The sequence below is a fragment of the Canis lupus genome, chromosome 4, assembly GCF_011100685.1.
Source record: "Canis lupus familiaris isolate Mischka breed German Shepherd chromosome 4, alternate assembly UU_Cfam_GSD_1.0, whole genome shotgun sequence".
Classification (NCBI taxonomy): Eukaryota; Metazoa; Chordata; class Mammalia; order Carnivora; family Canidae; genus Canis; species Canis lupus.
Window position 1 is genome coordinate 73,695,429 of NC_049225.1, and position 22,676 is coordinate 73,718,104.

The 22,676-nt window shown below is 36.6% G+C and overlaps 1 protein-coding gene and 1 long non-coding RNA gene across 15 annotated transcripts in view; one reads left to right on the forward strand and one right to left on the reverse strand.

The window, feature by feature from the left end:
* The window catches only part of SPEF2 (sperm flagellar 2), a 172,102-nt gene that overhangs the window by 89,034 nt on the left and 60,392 nt on the right, over positions 1-22,676 (reverse strand). For all 11 annotated transcript variants that reach the window (XM_038535345.1, XM_038535343.1, XM_038535337.1 and 8 more), the window contains 6 exons: positions 14,983-15,202; positions 13,361-13,515; positions 11,850-11,925; positions 10,433-10,494; positions 7,313-7,416; positions 5,698-5,954 (listed from right to left, as the gene is read on the reverse strand). In XM_038535345.1, coding sequence (XP_038391273.1) covers positions 5,698-5,954; positions 7,313-7,416; positions 10,433-10,494; positions 11,850-11,925; positions 13,361-13,515; positions 14,983-15,202 — 874 coding nt within the window. The remainder of the gene's footprint in view (positions 1-5,697; positions 5,955-7,312; positions 7,417-10,432; positions 10,495-11,849; positions 11,926-13,360; positions 13,516-14,982; positions 15,203-22,676) is intronic.
* LOC119876207 overlaps positions 1-22,676 on the forward strand; it is a 109,164-nt gene that overhangs the window by 66,836 nt on the left and 19,652 nt on the right. For all 4 annotated transcript variants that reach the window (XR_005358592.1, XR_005358593.1, XR_005358594.1 and 1 more), the window contains exons 6-8: positions 5,846-5,946; positions 18,794-18,927; positions 20,250-20,300. This is a non-coding gene — a long non-coding RNA (uncharacterized LOC119876207). The remainder of the gene's footprint in view (positions 1-5,845; positions 5,947-18,793; positions 18,928-20,249; positions 20,301-22,676) is intronic.

Consider the following 22,676-nt stretch of genomic DNA (forward strand, 5'->3'; position numbering starts at 1 on the left):
AAAAGACCCCGAATAGCCAGGGGAATATTAAAAAAGAAAACCATAGCTGGAGGCATCACAATGCCAGATTTCAGGTTGTACTACAAAGCTGTGGTCATCAAGACAGGGTGGTACTGGCACAAAAACAGACACATAGATCAATGGAACAGAATAGAGAATCCAGAAGTGGACCATCAACTTTATGGTCAACTAATATTCGACAAAGGAGGAAAGACTATCCACTGGAAAAAAGACAGTTTCTTCAATAAATGGTGCTGGGAAATTAGACATCCACATGCAGAAGAATGAAACTAGACCACTCTCTTGCACCATACACAAAGATAAACTCAAAATAGATGAAAGATCTAAATGTGAGACAAGATTCCATCAAGATCCTAGAGGAGAACACAGGCAACACCCTTTTTGAACTAGGCCACAGTAACTTCTTGCAAGATACATCCATGAAGGAAAGAGAAACAAAAGCAAAAATGAATTATTGGGACTTCATCAAGATAAGAATAATGCTTTTAGGTTACTTATAAAAACCAAAGATTACTGGCGTCAATGAAGGGTGGCAGAAGAAGGCTGTGGGGGTCTTTTCAAAAGGTGCTATCATGCACCATCTCCTACTCCTACTATTTGTCTTTCTAGCACTCCCACATAGCTGATGAATCTTTCCAATATCATCTAGTCCCTACACCCTTTCTCCCAAATTTACCATTATCTTGACTTTTTATTTTCCAGAAAACCTAGTCACAGGGTTGCACACTTCAGCTTCTCTCCCTCATTCAACAACTTCAATTTATGTCCTTCTGTTACACCAGCCTTAGATGATATTTATCTCTTTCCAAGCCTCTGCTCATACTGGTGGGCATCTTCCAAGGAAAATACACAATTTTGTGACTTGTAACCTTACTAATTCCTTGGCTCAAAAATCAGCTGAGCTGATGATGATAGATAGATAGATAGATAGATAGATAGATAGATAGATAGATAGATAGATAGATGGTAGATAGATGGTAGATAATCTTAGGTAAGCTTCTTGAGAGTTATCTTCACCCATGCTCTCCACCTCCTCACCTCTCCTTCATGCCCAGTCCACCCCGGACCATCCTTCCTGGTCCCCTATTCCATTGAAATAGCTCTCATTCCAGTCACCAAAAACATCAAGTCCAATGGACATGTTTCAGTTCTTATTTTACTTGATTTCTCTGTTGTATTTATAGGTAAAATTTAGCACATAATTCTTAAGTACTTTTACATATATTATCTTATTTTCACAACATAACTTGAAAGCAAGATTATGATTCTGTAATGGGCCCCAAATTGCACAGCTCATAAATGACAAAGAAGGGCTTTGATTCCAGTCAATCTGACTCCAGGCTCTGGACTTCTTTTTAATGTTTAAACTGTTTGTTGAACTATACCCACCGAAAAGAATGCATACATGAATATATAGCTCAGTGACCTTACAAACTGAAAACAGCACCCAGATTAATGAACATCATCAGCCTCGAGAGCGTTTCCTGTTTCTTCTCAGTGGCTGCACTCAAAACCTCTCTATAGCTCTCTCCATATTATGAACACTGTTGCTCCCTCTCAGCTGGCTGATGGACTGAGGTATTGGCTAAAACCCAGGCAGCCACCTGTCTTCCATTCTGACACAGCCTTATGCTCCTAGACTGCTTGCTTCCTTTTGTCAGGTCTCCCTGGTTTCCTGCCTGTTGGCTTTGAGTCTGGTCCATTCCTCTCTGCATAGCCTTGGCTGGCCTGATGTCCAGGCTTTAAGCACACCTGGCTTTGGCTGTAGGCTGCTTCCTTCTGTTGCTGTTCTTCAGGCTTCTCCACAGACTCGAGCATTGCAGGACAGCTTGTTGCATCCAACCATAGAGACTGGGCTCCCACACCCCAGCTTGAACCTCAGGACTCCAGCCCCTACTGGTGTGGGATGGGAATAATACAACTCAATTTTGAAAATCTGTCCTTTCTTGGCTTATGAGACACTACTTTCCCTGATTTTCTTCCTCTCTCTCTAGCTGCTGCCTCTAAACACTTCTTCTCTTGCTCTCCCAATAAATTCTGATGTTTTCTGAGGGTCATACTGAATCTTTTTTTAAAGAATATTTTTATCCCTAGGTGATGTCTCTTACCTTCAAATTCTTAACTTTGGTACATGCTTCTTTCCTGATACCTAGCCCCATTTAGAGAATTGTACTCTGAACATGATAGCTTAAAAATCAATTCAAACTCACCATTTCCCTAAAAGATCTCTATGTGTAAATGGTATCATCATTCAAAAACTGTGAAGGTTAGAAATTTGCATTCATTTCTTTCTCCTTGTGCCACATCTCTTATCCTCACTGATCACTCATTTCTGTGGTTTGGCTCATAAATATCACTTGAAGCTGACCATTCCCATCTTGCCTCTCCCAGCTGTAAAAATGCCTCTGAAGTTTTTTAAAGAACAGTAGTTTTACTTGTTTTATTGCTTTCAACCTCACTCTCCTTTCAATGCATCCTCTACCCTGAGCCAGAATGACCATTATAAAAAGCATATCCATATCTAATCACATTAAATATCAGCTTTAATATCATTTATTGACTTCAGGAAGATGTTCCAACACCTTAGCTTGGGGCACGACTCTTCAGCTGGCTCATGCCTACTCTCCAGGCACATTTCTGCCCCTCCATACCTTGCTGTCTCTTGGCCCTACTAGGTCTTTGCTGTTCTCTAGCATAGACCATGCTCACTTGTCAAGGTTTGTGATGTGTTTCTCTCTACCTCTCTCCCTTTCTTGGTCTGATAGACCTCTTCCCATGCTGGGCAGACCTAACTATATTATAACAGCAGATAACTAACTATATTATAATAATCAGCTTACTTTGCTTCTTCTTACACTACATTGTAAACTACTTGAGGATAGGGATTTGCCTTTCAGTTGTATCTTATTAGTTCCTGGCAGATTATGAATCTTAAATGTTCACTAGTAGCACCATTTTAGCTCCCTTCACTCTAGACTAGTGCTAGGTTCTCCACAGGTCTGTGTGTGCACTTCATAACAACTTGACATATCCACTTTCAAGTCAGATTGATCTTGAGTTCAGGGTCCTGTTCTCTCACTAGTGGGCCATGGGTTGGCAGTGTTCTCAGCCAGTTCTCAGCTATGTCCTGAACAGGATGGGGAAGTTGGTTGGACAAGCAGAATCACTGCAGTCAGCATTGCTCCTACTCCCTTCTATGGATAGAAGTAAGTTCTCTCTTTTTAAGATCTGGTGGACAGCATCCAGTTTAAACTACTGGGCTCAACAGCTAAAGTATTATCTAACAGTTTTGTCATTTCATTTAAGTAAATGATGAGAGAAAACATGAAAATTACACAAACTCAAAATAAGGATGAGTGTGACCCGGACAGTCAAGTGCTCATGCTTTAAACTCTCAACTATAGGGGATCCCTGGGTGGCGCAGCGGTTTAGCGCCTGCCTTTGGCCCAGGGCGCGATCCTGGAGACCCGGGATCGAGTCCCACGTCGGGCTCCCGGTGCATGGAGCCTGCTTCTCCCTCTGCCTATGTCTCTGCCTCTCTCTCTGCGACTATCATAAATAAAAAAAAAAAAATTAAAAAAAAATTAAACTCTCAACTATAAATAAAATTATTGAAATAGATGATCCCTAGGCCTCTCCTAGCTCTGAATGTCACTGTATTAGTAATAACAGCAGTAATAAAAGAATGGTATGTTAACAACCAGTTCAAATGAGAATCTAACAGTCATATCTACAATCAGGAATGCTAAAATAGATGTTAATAGACGAAAAACTGGTCACTATGTATAGAGCGATCTAATACTCATAATTTATTCAAAAGTTTAGAAATTAATATATATTGATTAAAATTAATTTGCATGTCTATGCATAAGAATCATTTGAACTGCTATTGGTTTCTTACAACTTATAGTTATAGAAGATTTGAGTCAAAACCAATGAAAGGCATAGACTCCTATAGATGCAGACAGTCCAAAGTGTCCAAAAGACTGTATTCAGCCTTCTACTGAAAGGATATCTAATAATCTCTTGTTCATTTTGAAGTCTTCCATAACTCTTCCTGATGCATTTGCTACATGTTTATTACACTGTGCCAGATTCCATCCTAAGTGTTTTACATTGATCACATTTAATATCTGTGATACTGTGGTTTAATAAAAAATACATACTTGGGTCTTTTTCTCTGGCTCCTGACAAAGAACTTGGAAAACTCTTGTAATTTCTTGAGTGATAGGTGTGAGGAGTATTTTTCCTTATTCATAATAAGTCCCTTTCAATCTTATTTGAGTTTATGCTAATGAGGTGACTCTTGGAAGATGGGGCCTAGTTGCCAGAGGAACCAACCATGTAATTAGAAGGCTGGAACTTAAAGCCTTGACACTAGACTTCTTGGGAGGGGTAAGGGGATGAGGGCTGAGTTAATCACGAATGATCAAAGATTTAACAAATCATGCTTTTTAGAACCTCCAGAAAAGCTCTAAACCAAGGGCTTTAGAGAGCTTCTGGGATGGTGAACACATCCACATGCCAGGAGGGTAGTGTAACCCAAACTCCACAGAGACCAAAGTTTCTGGGCTTGAGACTCTTCCAGACCTTGCACTATATTCCTCTTCATCTGGCTGTTCATTTCTATCCTTTATGATATCCTTTATAATAAACCAGTAACAGTAAGCATTCTATGAGTTCTATTAACTATTCTAGAAAATTCAAACCTGAGGAAGGGTCATGGAAACCCTCAATTTGTAACCCAGACAGAAGAATGGGTAACCTGGAGATCTACTACTTGAAATTGGCATCTAAAATTGGGGGCAGTCTGGTGGGGCCAGGCCCTTAACCTATGGAATCTGCCCTAACTCCCAACAGTTAGTGCTAGAACTAGATTAAATTGTAGAACACCCAGTTGGTCTCTCCTGAGAAGTGGAGAATTGGGTGATGTGGGAAACCCACACATTTGGTGTCAGAAGTGTTGTGAGTAAAGAGAGTTTTCCTTTAACATCTATAACAATACAATGAGGCATTTTATTATATAGATTGTGGAACTCAGATTTAGAATAAAGAAGTACCTTTTCCAAGGTCAAATTCCTCATAACTTGGAAAGACAAGGTTCAAGAAGATATGCTTTTCCCCTAAGTATTTCATTTATATAATAAAGTATTACTTCCAGTTCAATGGTAAAAAGTAGTTAAATAAACCATGAGTGTTGGAAGGTCTATTCAACTTCACCATGTAAGGACTTTAGTCAACTGATACCTATTTCTGATTTTACACATAATCTCGGGGAAGGATGTTGCCAGACCCTTGCTTGCAGAACAGATGTGGTTTATGACCTTTATTAGAGTGACCCCCCAGGAAGTAGTAGACAGCCCCAGGAAGCTCCTCCATGCATGCAAATCTCATAGAGGGCACCTCTGGGCCAGGGTTGCTGCCAAGTTGAGGGAAGGGTTCAGTGAGATGTTTGCAGTCAGCATAGCATTCCCTGCTAGTTCTCTGCAGTGCTGAACACCAACAGTCAGAGCAAGAGGCAAATGTGCTTTGGAAATCTGAAATGGATTCCTTATCACCACTTCTAACTGTCAGTGGGAATATTCACTGACAGTTCAAAGATGAAATGAACAAAGAGCTTTGAATTATAAAAAAAAAAAAAGACTACCAAAACAAAGGAAAAAGTGTCCAGCTTACCCATTGTGTAATTCATGCGGTCCAGCAAGGAATTATCTGAAATATCTAATAACATGACAAAGTCAAATGCAGAAGGGGGAAGAGGCACTTCTTTGGAGGTGCTAGCATCAACAGCCAATGTGGGTATTTGTGTTTTTTTTTCTTCCAGTTCTAGGGCCTCTCTGTTGTAGCCCGTGAGAGCTTCCTCCAGAAGCTTTGCTTGGTTTAACGTCATTGGAAAACCATCCAAGACCCAGCCTTGATCCACAGGTACCTCACTAAATTGAAAATGGACACACCATTAACATTTTAATAGATACAAGTACTTTGGAAGTAACAACACAATCTATCTTGCCTTTACCTTTCGTTTAACTCCACAGTAACCTCCTTCCACACAAATGTTATTACTTTACAGCTAAGAGTGGGCTTATTAATGTACCACAATCACTCCTTTGCTTAAAAGCTTTCTGTAGGTCCCTGCTGCCCTCCAAATCTATTCCAGAGACCATAACATCATATTTAAAACTAAATGGCCATGACTTACTTCCCTATGATGTCTTGTCTCTCAGTCTTGAACCATTTACTTCACACAAACTGATCTCCTCACTGTTAGGTGAGGGTGTGCTGCATTTCCTAGCCTGTGTTCATAGGCAGTTCCTCCTTTGAACCTGTTTCTCATCTACACATAGTAGGATAACACACCTCACAGGGCCATTCTGAGGATAAATTGAAATGATTCATTTAAAAAACCCAGCACTGAGCTTAGCACAAGTGGATACTTGCCTTGCCAACCAGGAGACCTCTCTTACTCCACCCAACCCAGCAAGGAGACACAACTGCCTAATCTGAACTCCTCAAGCTCTCACTCACTTCATTATACAATCAATAATTATTGCATTTTTTGAGTAAGAAAAAATCAAATGAGTCTTCCTTATATCAGTTATAATTTATAAGGTTCCTATAGTGTGAGGAGCATTTCTTGGGTTTTTGCCTTCAATGCAGCATCCTCCATAGAGAATAGGAATTCCAGGAATTATTAGTTAAGGTCTTTACATTAAAAAATGATTTGAAAAGGGAAGAAACTTCAACTCTGCCCTTCTAAATCCCCAATTATGTAAAATTGAGAGTTTATTTTTGGATTCAAAGTTATGATTTCATTTCTTTCTCTTTTAGAACTCATATTAAACAATATAGAATTTCCTTTCTTCCCTGGGCAATCTCTCATTTCTTGTTGCCTTTCTATCCAGCACTGACCAGCCTTTGGATCCCTGGGTTCACTTCTTCCTCCTTAAACATAAAACAAGGAAGGGCACTGACCTGTGACCATACAGGTAGTGTTCCTTCCCTCTATAATGTGTCGCTTGGCTTTTCCAAGTATCTAACTTTTCCTTGAATTCCCAGCAGGGAATAGAACCTGACCTGTGCTCACATCTGGGTGGTGAAGTCAAGACTAGTAAAGTGGGGGGAAGTGAAATATAAGCATGCAAATTACAAAACATATCTTCATCTTGCTGTATGTTTTCTAATGTAGACAAGCAGTATCTATTCGATATTAAAAATAAGAAACATTTCTATATTATTCTTTATATACTTCCACTTGATAAAAAATATATTAGTAGATTAAAAAAATACATACTTAATAGCATTTACCAAGATATTAACTAGCAACATGTCAGAAATGCTCTTTCCTTTCTTCAGCATCTTTTCTGATTTTGCACCAAGCTGAGCCCGCACAGTCAGCTGTGAAAATAAACAATGAATGGTAGAGTACAGCTAATTTAAAAGTCAGAATCTGAATATTTCGGGGAAAAATTAAATGAGCATGCTCTCTTGTAAAGACACTGATCATCTGGCATAATTCTGGAGTCAGCCAAGCATTTAGGGGAAATGTTTAGGCAGATTTTGATGCTGTGTTGTGGTTCCCATCTTTCCAAGATCTTCCTCTCAATTTCTAGCTACTCTGACATCCCCAACCTTCATTTGCTAATACCTTAAATTGAAACTATTCAAGATTCTGCTTGAGTTCTAGTCATTCTTATGCTATGAAGACGTGACTTGTCTCTGGAAGTTCCCTTCATTCAATGATCCAATTCCATACAATTTCTGTCTGACTGGTTTATGCTGCTTGTCTGCCGCCTTTGCTTTTTACTGTCTGCTTTTGACCTTCAAATCATTCTCTTTTCTATCTTGTCCAGCATTTATAGCATTATCTGTAGTAGGGCTAGTCCAATAAAGCTGCTCTATCATCAGGAAATTCCCTAGATTTTATTCTTAAATCGGCCTCTAGTGAGTATTTTATTTTTTTAAAAAGATTTTATTTACTTATTCATGAGAGAGAGAGAGAGAGAGAGAGAGAGAGAGATGCAGAGACACAGGCAGAGGGAGAAGCAGGCTCCATGCAGGGAACCTGACATGGAACTTGATCCATGACTCCAGGGACTCCAGGATCACGTCCTGGGCCGAAGCAGGTGCTAAACCACTGAGCCACCCAGGGATCCCCATCCAGTGAGTATTTTATAAGTCAAATGATATTAGATCTCTACTCAAAACCCTGTAAAGTTTCCTGGTTTACACTGAATGTCCTAATCATGCCTATAAGGCTGACTTGATTTTTCTCCCTTCCTGCTCATCTCTCTAACCTCAGGGCTTACTATTATCCCACCTTGCTGGCCAGGCACCTTCCTGCCTCATTGCTACCAGACAGCTATTCTTACTTCCTGAAATGCTACACCACATGCACTTGGCAAGTTCTCTCAATCTTCTTTCAATCTGGTAAAACCTCACTTTCTCAAGGAAGCCTACTCTATTTCATATAGTAACCCTCCCTCTTTTCCCATATCCTTAGTCTTGGCCTGTGCTTCTTATCCCTTACTCCTCTCTACATTTTCTTTCTTCCTGGTTTCATTACTATCTAATGGATCATATAATTCATTTACTGTGTGTATGGTTTGTTATCTATCTCTATTAGAGTATAGATTCCTTAAGGTCCAGGAATCCCATCTTTTCTTTTCACTGATATATCCCAAATAATTACAATGGCATACAAAAAAAAGTATGCCCTTTGAATTAAATATAGAATTTGGAGGATTTATAACTCAACAAAGGCAAATATAAAAAATACACTTAGCCTTTCTGCTAATTTATATTTCAAATATATGAAGTAAAAATTGTAAATTCTCCTTTATCACTTCTAAGCCCATTTATCTCCCCACTGGCTGTCATATTTATATTTTGGTGTATATCCTTCCAAAACTTTTTCTGTCTTTAAATAATTCTGAAATCTAAAATATTAGAAATCTAAAATATTAGAAATCTAAAACTATTTTCTAGAGGTGCCTGGGTGGCTCAATCAGTTAAGCATCTGACTCTTGATTTCAGCTCAGGTCGTGATCTCAGGATTGTGAGATTGAGCCCCAAGTTGAGCTCTGTGCTAGCGTGGAGCCTGCTTAGGATTCTCTTTCTCCCAAGGGGAACCATCTTATACCTTGGTGGGACTGGATAAAATAGATGTGATACACACACACACACACACACAATAGAATACTACTCAGCCATCAAAGAAATGACGTGTTGTCATTTGCAATGACACAGATGGAACTAGAGGGTATTATGCTGAACGAAATAAGTCAGTCAAGGAAAGACAAATACCATATGATTTCACTCATATGTGAAATTTAAGAAACAAAACAGATGAACATAGGGGAAGGGAAGGAAAAATAAAATAAGATGAAAACAGAGAGGAAGGCAAACCATAAGAGATTCTTAACTATAGGAAACAAACTGAGGGTCGCTAGAGGTGGAGGGATGGGGTAACTGGGTGATGGGCGTTAAGGATGGCACTTGAAGTAATTAGCACTGAGTTCTGTATGCAACTGATGAATCACTAAATTCTACCTCTGAAACTAATAATACAATATATGTTAATTTAACTTAAGTAAAAAAAAATTTTTAAAGACATTAGTTGAAAAAAAAAAAAAGATTCTCTTTCTCTCTCTGCCCCTGCCCCACACCAAATAAAAATAAAGAAAAAATAAAACTATTTCCCAAGGTGAAATGCATAATAAAAGTAATTAAATGTAATAAAAGTAAAGCAAATAAAATCTCACTTGATTAATCTGGACATTCTATTCGATGACAAAAAGATGTCTCCATATACAGAAAAGCAATGCTACACAAGGAAATACCAGCTTCCATTAGAAGTAATAGTCAGTGACTTACAAATATTTCTTGCAGGGATTAATCAAAATTCTGTAGAGTCACCACTAAGTATAAGGAGAAATTCTTGGGAAAAAATTATTTAAAGGTAAAGAGAGTAGGACAAGAAATGAAAGTAATAAATTAAGCAGTAGATAAAAATACATAAATATAAATTTGACATAAGACTAACATTTTTAAAAAGCACATATTTACCTTCTTATCTGGCAAAACTGAGTAACAATTTCCACCACTTTAGAGATAAAGAATATAAAGAAAATTAAGTAACTCAGATTCAGCTAATATGTTACCATCATATTTACCGTAAGTAGGCTCCATGCACAGTATGGAGCCCAACATGGGGCTTGAACTTACGATCCTGAGATCAAGACTCAGGCACGTAAAACCGACTAAACACCCTCCCCTAGTGCACCATCATCATATTTACTTTAAACCAAAGAGAAGCACACTGCTATTTCATTTCATTTGAAGAAATACCAAGAAACTATGAATCATAACATATTTCCATATACTAGTAGCCAAAATTAGACCATGTACTTACTTCAGAGAAACTATCACTTGATTTGACTTCTTCAGCTTTTGGAGTTTTATTTGTATCAGTACCTAGCAACAGGAAAAGTGGTAAGAAAAAAATTCTGGTATCTACCACTAACAATCATGTTAGTATTTGATCATCTATGGTTTGGGCAGATGGGCTATCGGTTCCAGCCATGCCCGAGATGCTCAGAGGAGGCAGTAACAGGGTCACCGCAGAATGGCATCACCTTCCTTCCACCACATGAAAATCCTGGCCATCATGTGGCCAGGCATTTTCCACTTCCTTCTTTCCATGAAGACTCACCCATAATATCATTAGAAGAACATTAATATAGCTTAGGTTTTCTTTTCATAAAACTAGCCAAATTTCTCAAGAAACTTTGTTAAAATGTTAATTCATTAATTTTTATTTTCCTGAATTATCAAGTTATAGGTAGTAAATATGGGTAAAAGTAGAAAACTCTAGAAGCCCGAAGGTTGTTAGTTAAAATCTATAGAATAAAACACAAGTTTTCAGAGTCCATTTATAATTAACTGGAGTTTTGTAATACATCATACAATACTTGTAATAGTTTAAAAGTCCATTAAAATTATCTTGTATGAAACACATAACTGAAATAATGGACAGGTTATACCTTTTAAAATATAGGAAACTCAGCTGCTCTAGGAGAGCTGCATGCTCACCACACCATTCAGGGGTGATGGTGATAATGACGTTGTCATAGGAGGATCTGAACTTTATGCTAGAATGTGAGGAAACTATTAAACATGGCAAGCCTTCACCAGCCTAGTCAGAAAAGATATTTAGGACTTAACATTGTTTTCCTTCAATGTTTCTTTTTAGCGTCTGAAAGACTAGAACCAACCCAGATCCCAAGTGAGATAACTTTTCATCGGGTTTGAAAGCTTGTTTCTATTTATTTGCCTTGCCCACAGCTGGAAATAAACTTAACTTTATCTAGAGAACCACTCTTCAGGTGGGTGCAAGAGGCCAGGCCCTACAGCCTCCCTCAGCACAGTGAACAATACAGGGCAGTACGCAGGGGGCCGCAACAGTACCACTCATGGGGATCTGCATAGGCCAGAAGAAACAATAAAATACAAAATACTGTCTCCCTGCAAAGCCAGGAAGAGGGAGGATTCTCCTGTTATCATAAATCCAACAAAACTGAGCAACTACTTGAAGGGGTATAAAAAGGTTCCTTCATTAATATTCATCTCTTATCCCTAGTTGTAGACACAGGTTAGGGACTCTTGTGTTTGTCTTACTTCCTCTGTTAAGTGACCAGGGAGACAACTATGTGAAACTCCCCTTCCTTTCCCTGAAAGCAAGTTTGTGCTCACATACATGTGTACTCACTATTTATCTGTCCATCTATCTAACGTAAATAACGGATGATTTTTTTTGATATCTCACTTACTAAGTATAGTTTTATCTTCTGTTTCTGGTAACGCTTCTTCTGAAACTGGATGAGGTGAAAATGCATTCTGTAGATCCTTTGGGAAGAAAACACATACACACACACACACACACACACATAAATTTTAACACTGTTATATTTTAATAACATTTAAAATTTTATTTCTATAAGTAAGGTTTATGCTCTTTCATCTATAACATTGATAATAAGAAGAACTGAATGATTTCTGAAAACAAGAAAAATTTGATGATTATTCTTACAGAAACACACAGTAACCTATGATGTACTCTTTCAAATGCCCTTCAATTCTATGTAAAATACAGCAACTGCTATTTTGAAAATACAGCAAAACCTGAGAAAGGTAGAGTTTGTAGAAAGCCATTTTAGAAAGAACAATCCTAGAGGTGTCAGCCATAGCCACAAAGGAATAAAGAAAAATCATGTCCATTATCTATCATACAATTGATTAGAAAACAGAATAAGAGGCAGCCCGCACTTCTCCCGGTTATTTTCATAATTCGTAGTTAAATGGTATTTATCTTGCAGCCCATGCAAATGATCCAGATTAGATTCTCTGCTAATTTCTTCAGTTGCAGAGACAACATAAGGTAGGGGAAGGAATGTTGGATTTAGAATCTGGGTTTCCACCCACAACACTCATCAACAAGCCTTCTGCCTCCAAGCAAACCAATTCACACTTAGGACCTCTATTGTCTTCCCTTTAAAATGAGGGTGCTGGACCATGTTAGGACTCTCAAGGTGGGGCCACATTTTCATATTTTCTGCAGTAATGTAGCAAGATGTGATACTAATGGGAACGCAATACAGGTAAGAACCACAGAAAGACCTCCCCCTTCTCCACCGCCCTTCGAATTGACATCTCCTCACAGATCAAATTCAGCCAGCCAACTGTTTTATATGTGTTCCCTGGGCATCCTTCTGCAGAATAGCATCGTGAGCCAGGGGACTAAGCCTGGCATCCCCCTCTGCCCCTTCTCTGCTCTGATCTAGCATCCGCCTCAGCACTGGTCTTTAACTATGCAATGGATACTCTGCTATTGGCCACTGCCAGGGTCTCAGTGGTGAAATATCACTCTAGGAGCTGGTGACTTGGTGAACTCCCCCCACCCCAACACCCATACCCTACCCTCCTCCAATTCCTTGCAATTCAGCCCCTTCACCCCTTACCAGTCTTATCAGCCTGTGGCTCTTTCTTCAGGAGTGTCTCCAGCTGATGGTAGCTGGACACAAAGTGGGCCAATAACCCTGGATGACCAACTAGGCAAACAGTGTGTTGAGGGGGTGGCAGGGAGGAATTTCCTCTCTCATTATATAAATGCCCACATAATAACCTTGATTTTGCCTCTTGGTTCACAAAATGTAAAATCTTTTCTCTCTGGGCTTTTCCAGAAAACTTTGCTAACCTCTGGTCTAGAAGATCTCTTAGATTCCATACGGTTTCCAATCTCTAGAATAGGAGGAGCATAAAAGAAAACTAAAATCACACTTGCCTGGCTTTCTTTGTTCTTCTCTTGCAGAACTGGTAGAGACTTTTCTTCAGCTTCTTTCTCAATTGGTAGAGCCTCACTGATTTTTTCATTGTCATGGAATGCTTTGATTGCTTCTTGGACAAGAGTGTCAATAGAAAGTACCTGAATAGGAAAGTCTAAAGGGCAAAAGAATTCTATTAATAACTTGTCATTTAGGAAACTGACATAATTATCCTTCTGTGACAGCCCCATCCAATAACACTGTCTCTAGGGTCTCCTAAAACTGTCTTTTGGATGAAGCTGCTTATTTTTTTTATTGTGGTAAAATTCACATAAAATAAATCTAACCATTTTAGATACACCTCAGTGGTACTTAGGTCATTTATTTTGTCCAACCATCACCACTATCTTGTTCTAAAACATTTTCATCATCCAAAAAGGAAACCCTGTACCCATTAGGCAGTCACTCCTTATCTCTCTATCCCTGATCCTGCAACCACTAATTTGTCTTCTGTTTCTATGGATTTGTCTATTCTGGACATTTTACATCAATGAAGTAATATAATATGTGGCCTTTAGTGTCTCCTTTTTTTCATTTAGCTTCATGTTTTCAAGGTTCATCCGTGTTGTAGCAGCTAAGAGTATTTCACTCTTTTTTCATGGCTAAGTAATATTTCATTGTATAGATACACCACTTTTGTTATCCATTCATCAGGTGACAAGCATATGGATTCCCCCCCCATACCTTTTGACTATTATTAATAGTGCTGCTATGAATGTGCTGCTATGACTATTCCTACACAATATTTTGAACACCTGTTTTCGCTCCTTTGGGGTACATATCCCATAGTGGAATTGTTGGGGTCATATGGTAATTCTTTAATTTACTGAGGAACTTTCAACCACTTTCTATAGTGGCAACACCATTTCACATTTCCACCAGCAATATATAAGGGTTCCAACAACACTTCCTCACCAACACTTGTTATTTTCCTTTTCTTTTTATTATACCCATCCCAGTGGGTGTGAAGTGGCATCTCAATGTGCCTTTGTCAAACTTTTTAAGGAGGTCCTTTAAAATCTCAATATAATATACCCTTGTCTGTCTCAGAATAGTTTTAGATGGACTAGTCTCTACAAATGGTGAGTTTTTCCAGTGAAAACAGCAAAAAATAAGTGTAATTGAATAAAAACTAATTAAACAGAAGGAAATCTTCTAACAGAATGAGCTTCAAAAGAAAAAGCCAAAGGTTCACTAAAAAGACAGAACTCAACAAATGTGAAGAAATAAAATGTTTATAATTTTAAGTGCATTTCTTTTGTATTTGTTATAAATTATTAATTTCCCCTTCATTAGTAGGTAAATAAAATATATGAGTCAAAGTTGACAACTTGTTATTTCTCAAGGCTATGCACCAGCATTATATAACATATCCATATATCCAGGTTTGCCAGTTTATGACTCTAAAATCCTCAAATTGTCTGCCTTGGACAAGTAATTATATGATCACTCTATTATAAAATTTTTGATGATGAGAGATTCCCAATATATCAGCAGATTATGTATGTTGCCCACAGACATAGTCATTTGCTACAGTCAATGTAACTAGAATCCAATAAGTGAAAAAAAAAAGAAATTCTACCTTTTTGTAGAGCCTTTAGAGCAGTAGTTTTTCCACTAAATGTTTTTCCAACTAAGCACCCTTTAATAGCAAATGAAGGTAATTCTAGTACTGTTGATTTGACTTGAGGAGGATGAGATTTTTCAATTAATCTGTGAATCACATGACCCAATATGGTATTGTTGGAGGGTGGTAAATTATCAACCATTTCTTCTGGTAAAGCCCACTCTCCAACCATATTCTGCAACATAACAATGAAACAAACCAGAACATCCTTAAAAATGTAATTTAGGCATATACAAAATTTTAATATTGAAAATAAACAAATTATAGCAAACAAAAGTAATACTTTAAATAATTATATTACATAAGTAATAACATAAATAATATGTTCATAGTAGAGAACAAAAAAAATGAGCTTCTTATGTAAAAATAAAAATGAAAAACTCAAAAATCCTTAACAGTTTATGAAAGTAAGCATATTGAGTTTATTGAGACAAACTGTAACTCAGGTTGAGCATTAAGATACTTAAATTGAAGCTACCCTCAGTAAACAGATAAAAGAGAATAATAGTTATCTGCTATCTTATGCAAATACTAAACTGATTTTAAAATATTTTGTTATAAGAAAAATAAAGGAGAACATTCATGCCCAATATGGTGTGCTCTAAATCTATTGTTTGACTCCCAGTTACTTTGAGTTTCTTGCTGAAATGATCAAATAACTATAGGTTTAAAAACAAACTACAGACCACAATCTCTGAAATAAAACTAGAAACTGATTTTAGAAATATATGAGAAATATAAACATTTAAAAATTAAAAGCATTCTTTTAAAATAATTCTGGGATTAAAGAAGAAATTAAAATTAAAAATGTCCAAAAAAGAACATTAAAACAATAGATTTATTAAAAATATGGTATGGGATCAATCTGTACTCAGAGGAAAAGTCATAGCCCCATACAATGCCAGATCTAAAATTTTAAAAAGGGAAACAGTGTTAAAATAGGAAAAAATAATTTTAAATAAATAAATGAGGGAGGAACTCATAAAAATGGAAATGTGTAGAGAGCACAACTATCAAGATACTTTTTATATATTTCTAGAACTTGTCCAGACTAAACACAATAAGGAAATTGCTACTAATTCTGAACAAAGGTGAGGAAAGCAAGTATCAATTTTGTAACACACTATGAAAGAAACAAGAGATTTTAAGGATATCTACAAAAACGTTAAAAATTTTCTTATTTTATTTACATTCAGTTAATTAACATATAGTGCATCATTAGGTTTCCAGAGGTAGAGCTCAGAGATTCTTCAGTTGTATATAACACCCAGTGCTCATCACATCACATGCCCTCCATAATGCCCATTACTCTGTTACCCTATCCTCCCATCCCTCTCCCCTCCAGCAACCCTTGCTTCCTATGGTTAAGAGTCTCTTATATTTTGTCCAATTTCTTATTATGTCTTATTTTATTTTTCCCTTCTTTTCTCTGTGCTTTTCTGTTTTGTTTCCTAATTTCTACATGAATGAAATCATGATAATTGTCTTTCTCTGATTGACTTATTTTGCTCAGCATAATACCTACCATTTACATTGGTATGGATGGAACTGGAGAGTATTATGCTGAGTGAAATAAGTCAAGGAGAGAAAGACAATGATATGGCTTCACTCATGTGTGGAATATAAGAAATAGCACAGATGATCATAGGAATCAGAGAGGGAGACAAACCAGGAGAGACTTAACTATAGGAAACAAACAAGGTTATGGAGGGGAGGTGGGAGGGGTTAGGGTAGCTGGATGATGGGCATTATGGAAGGCACGTGGTGTGACGAGCACTGGGTATTATATGCAACAATGAGTAGCTGAACTCTATATCTTAAACTAATGAGGTACTGTATGTTGGCTAACTGAATTTAAATTTTAAAAAGAGGGGCATCTAGGTGGCTCAGTCAGTTAAGCATCTGCCTTCGGCTCGGTGGTGAACTCTGGGGCCTGGGATCAAGCCTCACCTTGGACTCCATGCTCAGCAGAGAGCCTGCTTTTCCCTCTCCCTCTACAGGTCCCCCTGCTTGTCCACTCTCTCTCTCTCTGTCTCATAAAAAAATTTTTTTTAAATCTTTAAAATAGATAAATAAAATGAATAATGAAAAAAATGAGTTTCAGAAAGATACAAATTTCATCAGTGCACAAAAATATAAATTCTATAAATAAGGCTAAGTATATGTAGAAATGTAGTACATAATAAGGTTTATATTTCACAGCTGCAGAGAAGGAGATTATTTCACAATCGGTATTAGAATAATTTATGCCCTTATATGTGAAAATAACAAAGTTGGATATCCTTATATTTTTCATGAAAATAGATTTTGGAACCAAGAAATAATGAGGGCACCAAAATCTGGATGAACATTTATATGTTCCATGAAAACCATAAAATAAAAGGCTGATAAATCTGATTATATAAAAATAAAATATTCTACACTCCCCCCACATAAACATACTTACATACACACAATTTTAAAATAAAGAACAAAAGGAAAGTGTCTGTAAACACATCATGTTTGACAAAGGGTTAAGAGTCTTAGTTTATAAAAAGCTGTAAGCAATAATATGAAAAAGAAAAATATCCCAACAGAAAGGCACAAAGAATATGAACAGTCAGTACCCAAAATAGAATAAAATGGTCAACAAGTTTTTGAAGCAAGGTTCAAATTCACAGAAATAAAGATATCCAAATAAAGCAGTGATGCATCATATTTTGCTTAACACAAAAAAGATTAGTCATACTTCTCATTCAATATCAGTGGGAGAGTAAATTAGCACATTATTTTATTTTCTAACGTGCCCAAAGTTGCTGTAACATCACCATAATAATAATAAAAAATAAAAATAATTAAAGATATAAAAACATAAGAATTAGAGTTTAATTTACACATAAATCACTGCAAAATTAGGTCTGATAGTATTTTTCTGAAGTCACTTAAAGATCTTAAAAAATTATCTTTGGTGAATATAAAAAATTTAGTAACATAAGTAGGTAACAATTTCATTATATAAATATTCCATTCACAATCTACCAGAAACGAGTAACAATATATGTCATTTATGATATATTTGAAGATTACTTGGAAATATACTGAACTCTAATCTGAGAATAATGATGTACTAAATGTTGGGTAACTAAATTTAAATTTAAAGATTATTTGGAATTAGTACATGCAACCTATTTATTCAACTTCAAAATGCTCTAATGTATTGTTTCAGTGGTGCAGAACATTATGAATTCAAGATATATCAGCTTATTGGCTTTTTAAAAAATCATGTGTAAGTCTTCCCCAATCCTTATTAAAGATGATCCATTTTATTAGTACTTTTTTATTATGTCCCTTGCCCCCGGTCAACTTGCCCCCAACCACCTTAACTTAATCTTCTTAGTCCAAATAATTGGGATGGAAAAACAGGAGCAGTAGCCACTGGGGGAGAAACTGAGCTTCCTCAAAAACATATGCCTTCATGAAAACAAAAACAAAAGACAGTTCATTATATTTCTTCACGAAACACTGACCAATTTTTCAACTTCTGCTAATCTGAATTGTCTTACGACATTTTTTATTTGAGAGGAAGATATATGTCTTTGTTCTGACTATACGTCAGGATTTATATCTTAATATTTGTTATATTTATATTAATATATTCTATATGACATAGCATAAATATTCACACATGCTAGGTCATATATAAGTGTATGCATGTTTTTATGTATGCTCTGTTATGTTAGGTACATTAATAAATACACATCTATGTTGTTACATTTCTTTTTATCAGTATTCGTTTCATATCCATCCAATATCTGACAAAAAAAAAATGTTTGCTCAGAATATAAGCTGACAGATTTGATGAGTGCTATAGAAGACTTGCCTGGCTTACTGACAGAATTTCTGATACAACAACATTCTGAGGTAAGGAAATGCTTTTTGAAACAAATAAACAAAAATCCCCCAAATTATTCATAATTGGTTTTCCTTTAAAATTGGTGGAATTTACTACTACATAAATATAATTTTATCTGATTGCCACTTGTATACAAACTGTCTTTTTTTTGTAAAATTTATTTTGTTTTAATGTCTTCAGTTCTTCTAACAATTCTGTGCATAATAATTATATGCATTGTTCATAATTAGCTAAATACTGAATTGCTTTCCATCATCACTGATTGCATTAGAATCTATTGCTTGCTTCTGCTTTCATTCATTGGAATCATTTATACTTCTAAATTAGACAAATGATAATTATTTTATGTAACATGACCAATTAGAAATGAACCAAATTAAAAAACAAACCAGAGAAATTGTTATTTTAAGAAAAAAAAGTTTTAAGTCCAAGGCCGATTTTAAGTGAAAAGTTTCCAATGTTCTAATGATTTTTGTGGTGCAGTCATTTAATCTGTTATAAAGGAACCAGCCTAGGACTGAAATCAGATGACCTAACTTCCTACAGTAGTTCTACTACTTGCTTGTTTTGTACTCGGGTGATTCCCTTATCTTTCGTGTGATAATAAGATCTATCTCATAGGGTTGCTGTGAAGATTGAATGAAATGCTTGTGTGAGGAGCCTATGTGACCATGTACTTTAAATGTTCAACTAAAAACGTTCTCAGGCCACTGTTGGAGGCACATAATAGTGTCACATAGGAGGGCTGGCAACAGGAGAAATCACATGCAGCTTGCACCCCCATCAGAGAGGCATCTTCCTCACAAAGGGATTAGAACAAAGCCCTGTTCCATCACTGAATGAGGTATAGAACAGTGGCCAAACACAATGAGATAGAATGTTGACCATGCAGAGAACATTTTCTTTGATTGCTTAGGTTAGGAAAAGGACTGAAGCCCAACCTGTGGAGATAAGGGGATTAAGGATTTGGTGGAACATATTTTGCAGATCATCTTAAAAATACAGTCGATAAAATTTCTATGTAAAGACCAAAAATAAAAGGGTAAGTCAAAGTAATCATCTCAGGTTAGAACAAGAACATGATGAGTGAAAAAGAGGTCAGAAGAACTGGAAAAAGGAAAAGTCAGAGCAGAATGAAGATTACTAGTTAAGCTAAAGAGTTTTTTCATTCATTAGTGAAGACAAACTAGATTTTTATTTTACCAGATCCCTATTTTATTTACATGGTTTGTTATATATAATTACATTAATCATATAATAAAATTTTATTAGACAAAAATTATATAATAAAATGTACAATACTTAATCCTTCAAGTATTGTTATAAACAGATACCTGATTACTAGTTTCAAGACTCTGATGCCTAGAGTGGGCAATACTAGGTAAGTACCACTTGGTTCAAATTATTGCTTTCATGGGACACTTTTTCTGTGTAGATGTGCTCCATGACACTAGCACTTGACTAATAGAAACTGCCATATATGTAAAATAATTATTAAGATGTCTTTAACTTAATATTTTTATTATCCTTGCATAAATACCATCAGTATGCATACTTGAGAAGGTACAAGACTCAAGATCCAACAACATCTATGGGCCCTGTCTCTGTGAATTCTTGTCTACTGACATACAGAGACCATGAAATTACAATAGTATAAACAGCCTCTGCCCTTGGTTGAAAGTCATAACCTATTTACCCTCACTGTTTTCATTAATTGATCTTCATTGATCTTTCCAGAAACTGAATTCTGAATTCCTGGGACCATAGTATCCATCTATTCTTCCTATCTTCATAAATTGCATGGACATAACACACTACTTTCCAGTCTGGATCCCCACTCACATTCACATGGTTCTCTATATCATGTTGTAGGTACCTCATGGTTACCTAGACTTCTGATTCTGGTTACTTCCAGTCTATCATATCCTTTTTGTTTCCTATGCTTTGGTGTATTATTATCCTTCATCCCCCTGTTATTAACCATGGCTAAAAACAACATGAGCATTTACAGATAGCATCTGCTTGGAGACAGTGTCCTTGAATGTAGGCTGAAGTGCACACTTCAAGGGCAAGCCTGAGATCATCCATGTGTTCAATTATTTAGATGCCCTCTCTAATTGCCACATTATCCAAGTGGTTAAATGATGCTGCCAGTGGAGCTGCATAGTTTTCTCAACAAATTGTTTACTTCTGTGTACATGATTACCCTTGGACTCAAGCCAATATAATTCATTCTCATTTCCTGCCACTTCCAAATATCCAAGTTAGGAATAAAGCTTCCTCATCTACTCTTTTAAAGAGGGGGCAGACACAGTTTACTTTGATCAACTTGGATAGCCAGGATCTTGGCCTTGGGAGATATTCATCACCGTCCATAAAATCTGAGTGCCACCAACACAACATTCAACAAACATTGGATCATATCAGTGATATTTAGTAATGACATCCAAATATGGCTTTTGTAGAGTGGGGTACTAGTCTGAAAGCACACATAATTGACCAGTTTGATCTCATAGATTGTTAGAACTCACCAACATCTGCATGGCCTGAAGTACCCCAGATAGTCTCAGGTTGGTAGGCTCTACCTGTCTTATAATTCAATTACTGATGCCTCCAAAAAAAAAAAAAAAAAAAACGAAAACAAAACCCAAGACAGATGCCTTTTCTCTTAAGAGAGAGAAAGAACTTCTTAGGGAATACAATACTCACAGTGTTTTTGACACCTGCTGGTTTCCTTGGGTTTTTTTGAAATGCAATCTTTGAACCTATATAAAATAGAACCCAACAACTGACAGATTATTTTGGTACAGTATGGTCAAAGGACTTAAGATAGAAGCTTCTAAAAAACTATCTTTAAGAAACACCACAAGTAGCAGCTCCATAAAAGAGGCTATGCACCTTTCAGAGTACAGCTGATGCAACACAAGTCCATCATACCGACATTTGAATTGCCTTAATCTTGCAACTATTATGGCTGGCTTTCTCTTGCACATCACTCTGCAAGAAGTGAGGAAGTGATGATAGTCTGTGATACCTGAAATATGACTTTGCTTATACTATACAACTCACTAAAACTCACCCCTTCCACTATGTCCTCATAACCTCCCAATGCTTATCCACACTTAACATCATACTCTGGAATTTTTTTTTTTTTTTACCCTCATCTCCACTAAACTGTGAGCAGCAGGGAAAAATCCCTATCTTAATCAACTTCATATCCCCGATACTTAGAACAGTGCTGGCACATAGTAGATAGTCAATATTTATTGGGTGAATTAATGAATCAAGCAATCAGTAGTATAGGCTAAACATACATGAACTGAATAAATGAGTGGATACATGGATATTACATTTTAGTAATTTTGATTAAGTACAAAGATGATTTAGACACAACTCAACCCAGAATCTAGGAACAAGATCAGAAAATATCATCCTCACAGAAGTTAACAAGAATCCATACACCATGTATGAAATGAGCTAATCCTGGAACCATTTCTAGAAGTAATGGTTGGCAGCATGACTTTGAGGGAGTTTCTCTATTAAATCAAGCCATCTTTTTTTTTTAATGGTATAACACAGCATCTCAGTGAAAATGCAGTAAATTTAAATAAATTTATAAATTTGGAACTTGGTAAGAAGCTCTGCCAGAGGTTTCTCAGAGTCCTGAGCAGGTAAGAGCAGCCTGTATGTAAGGTAAGAGCTGCTCTGTGACAAGCTGCCTGTGACCTGGTTAATTTCATACTCCTAACTGGCTATT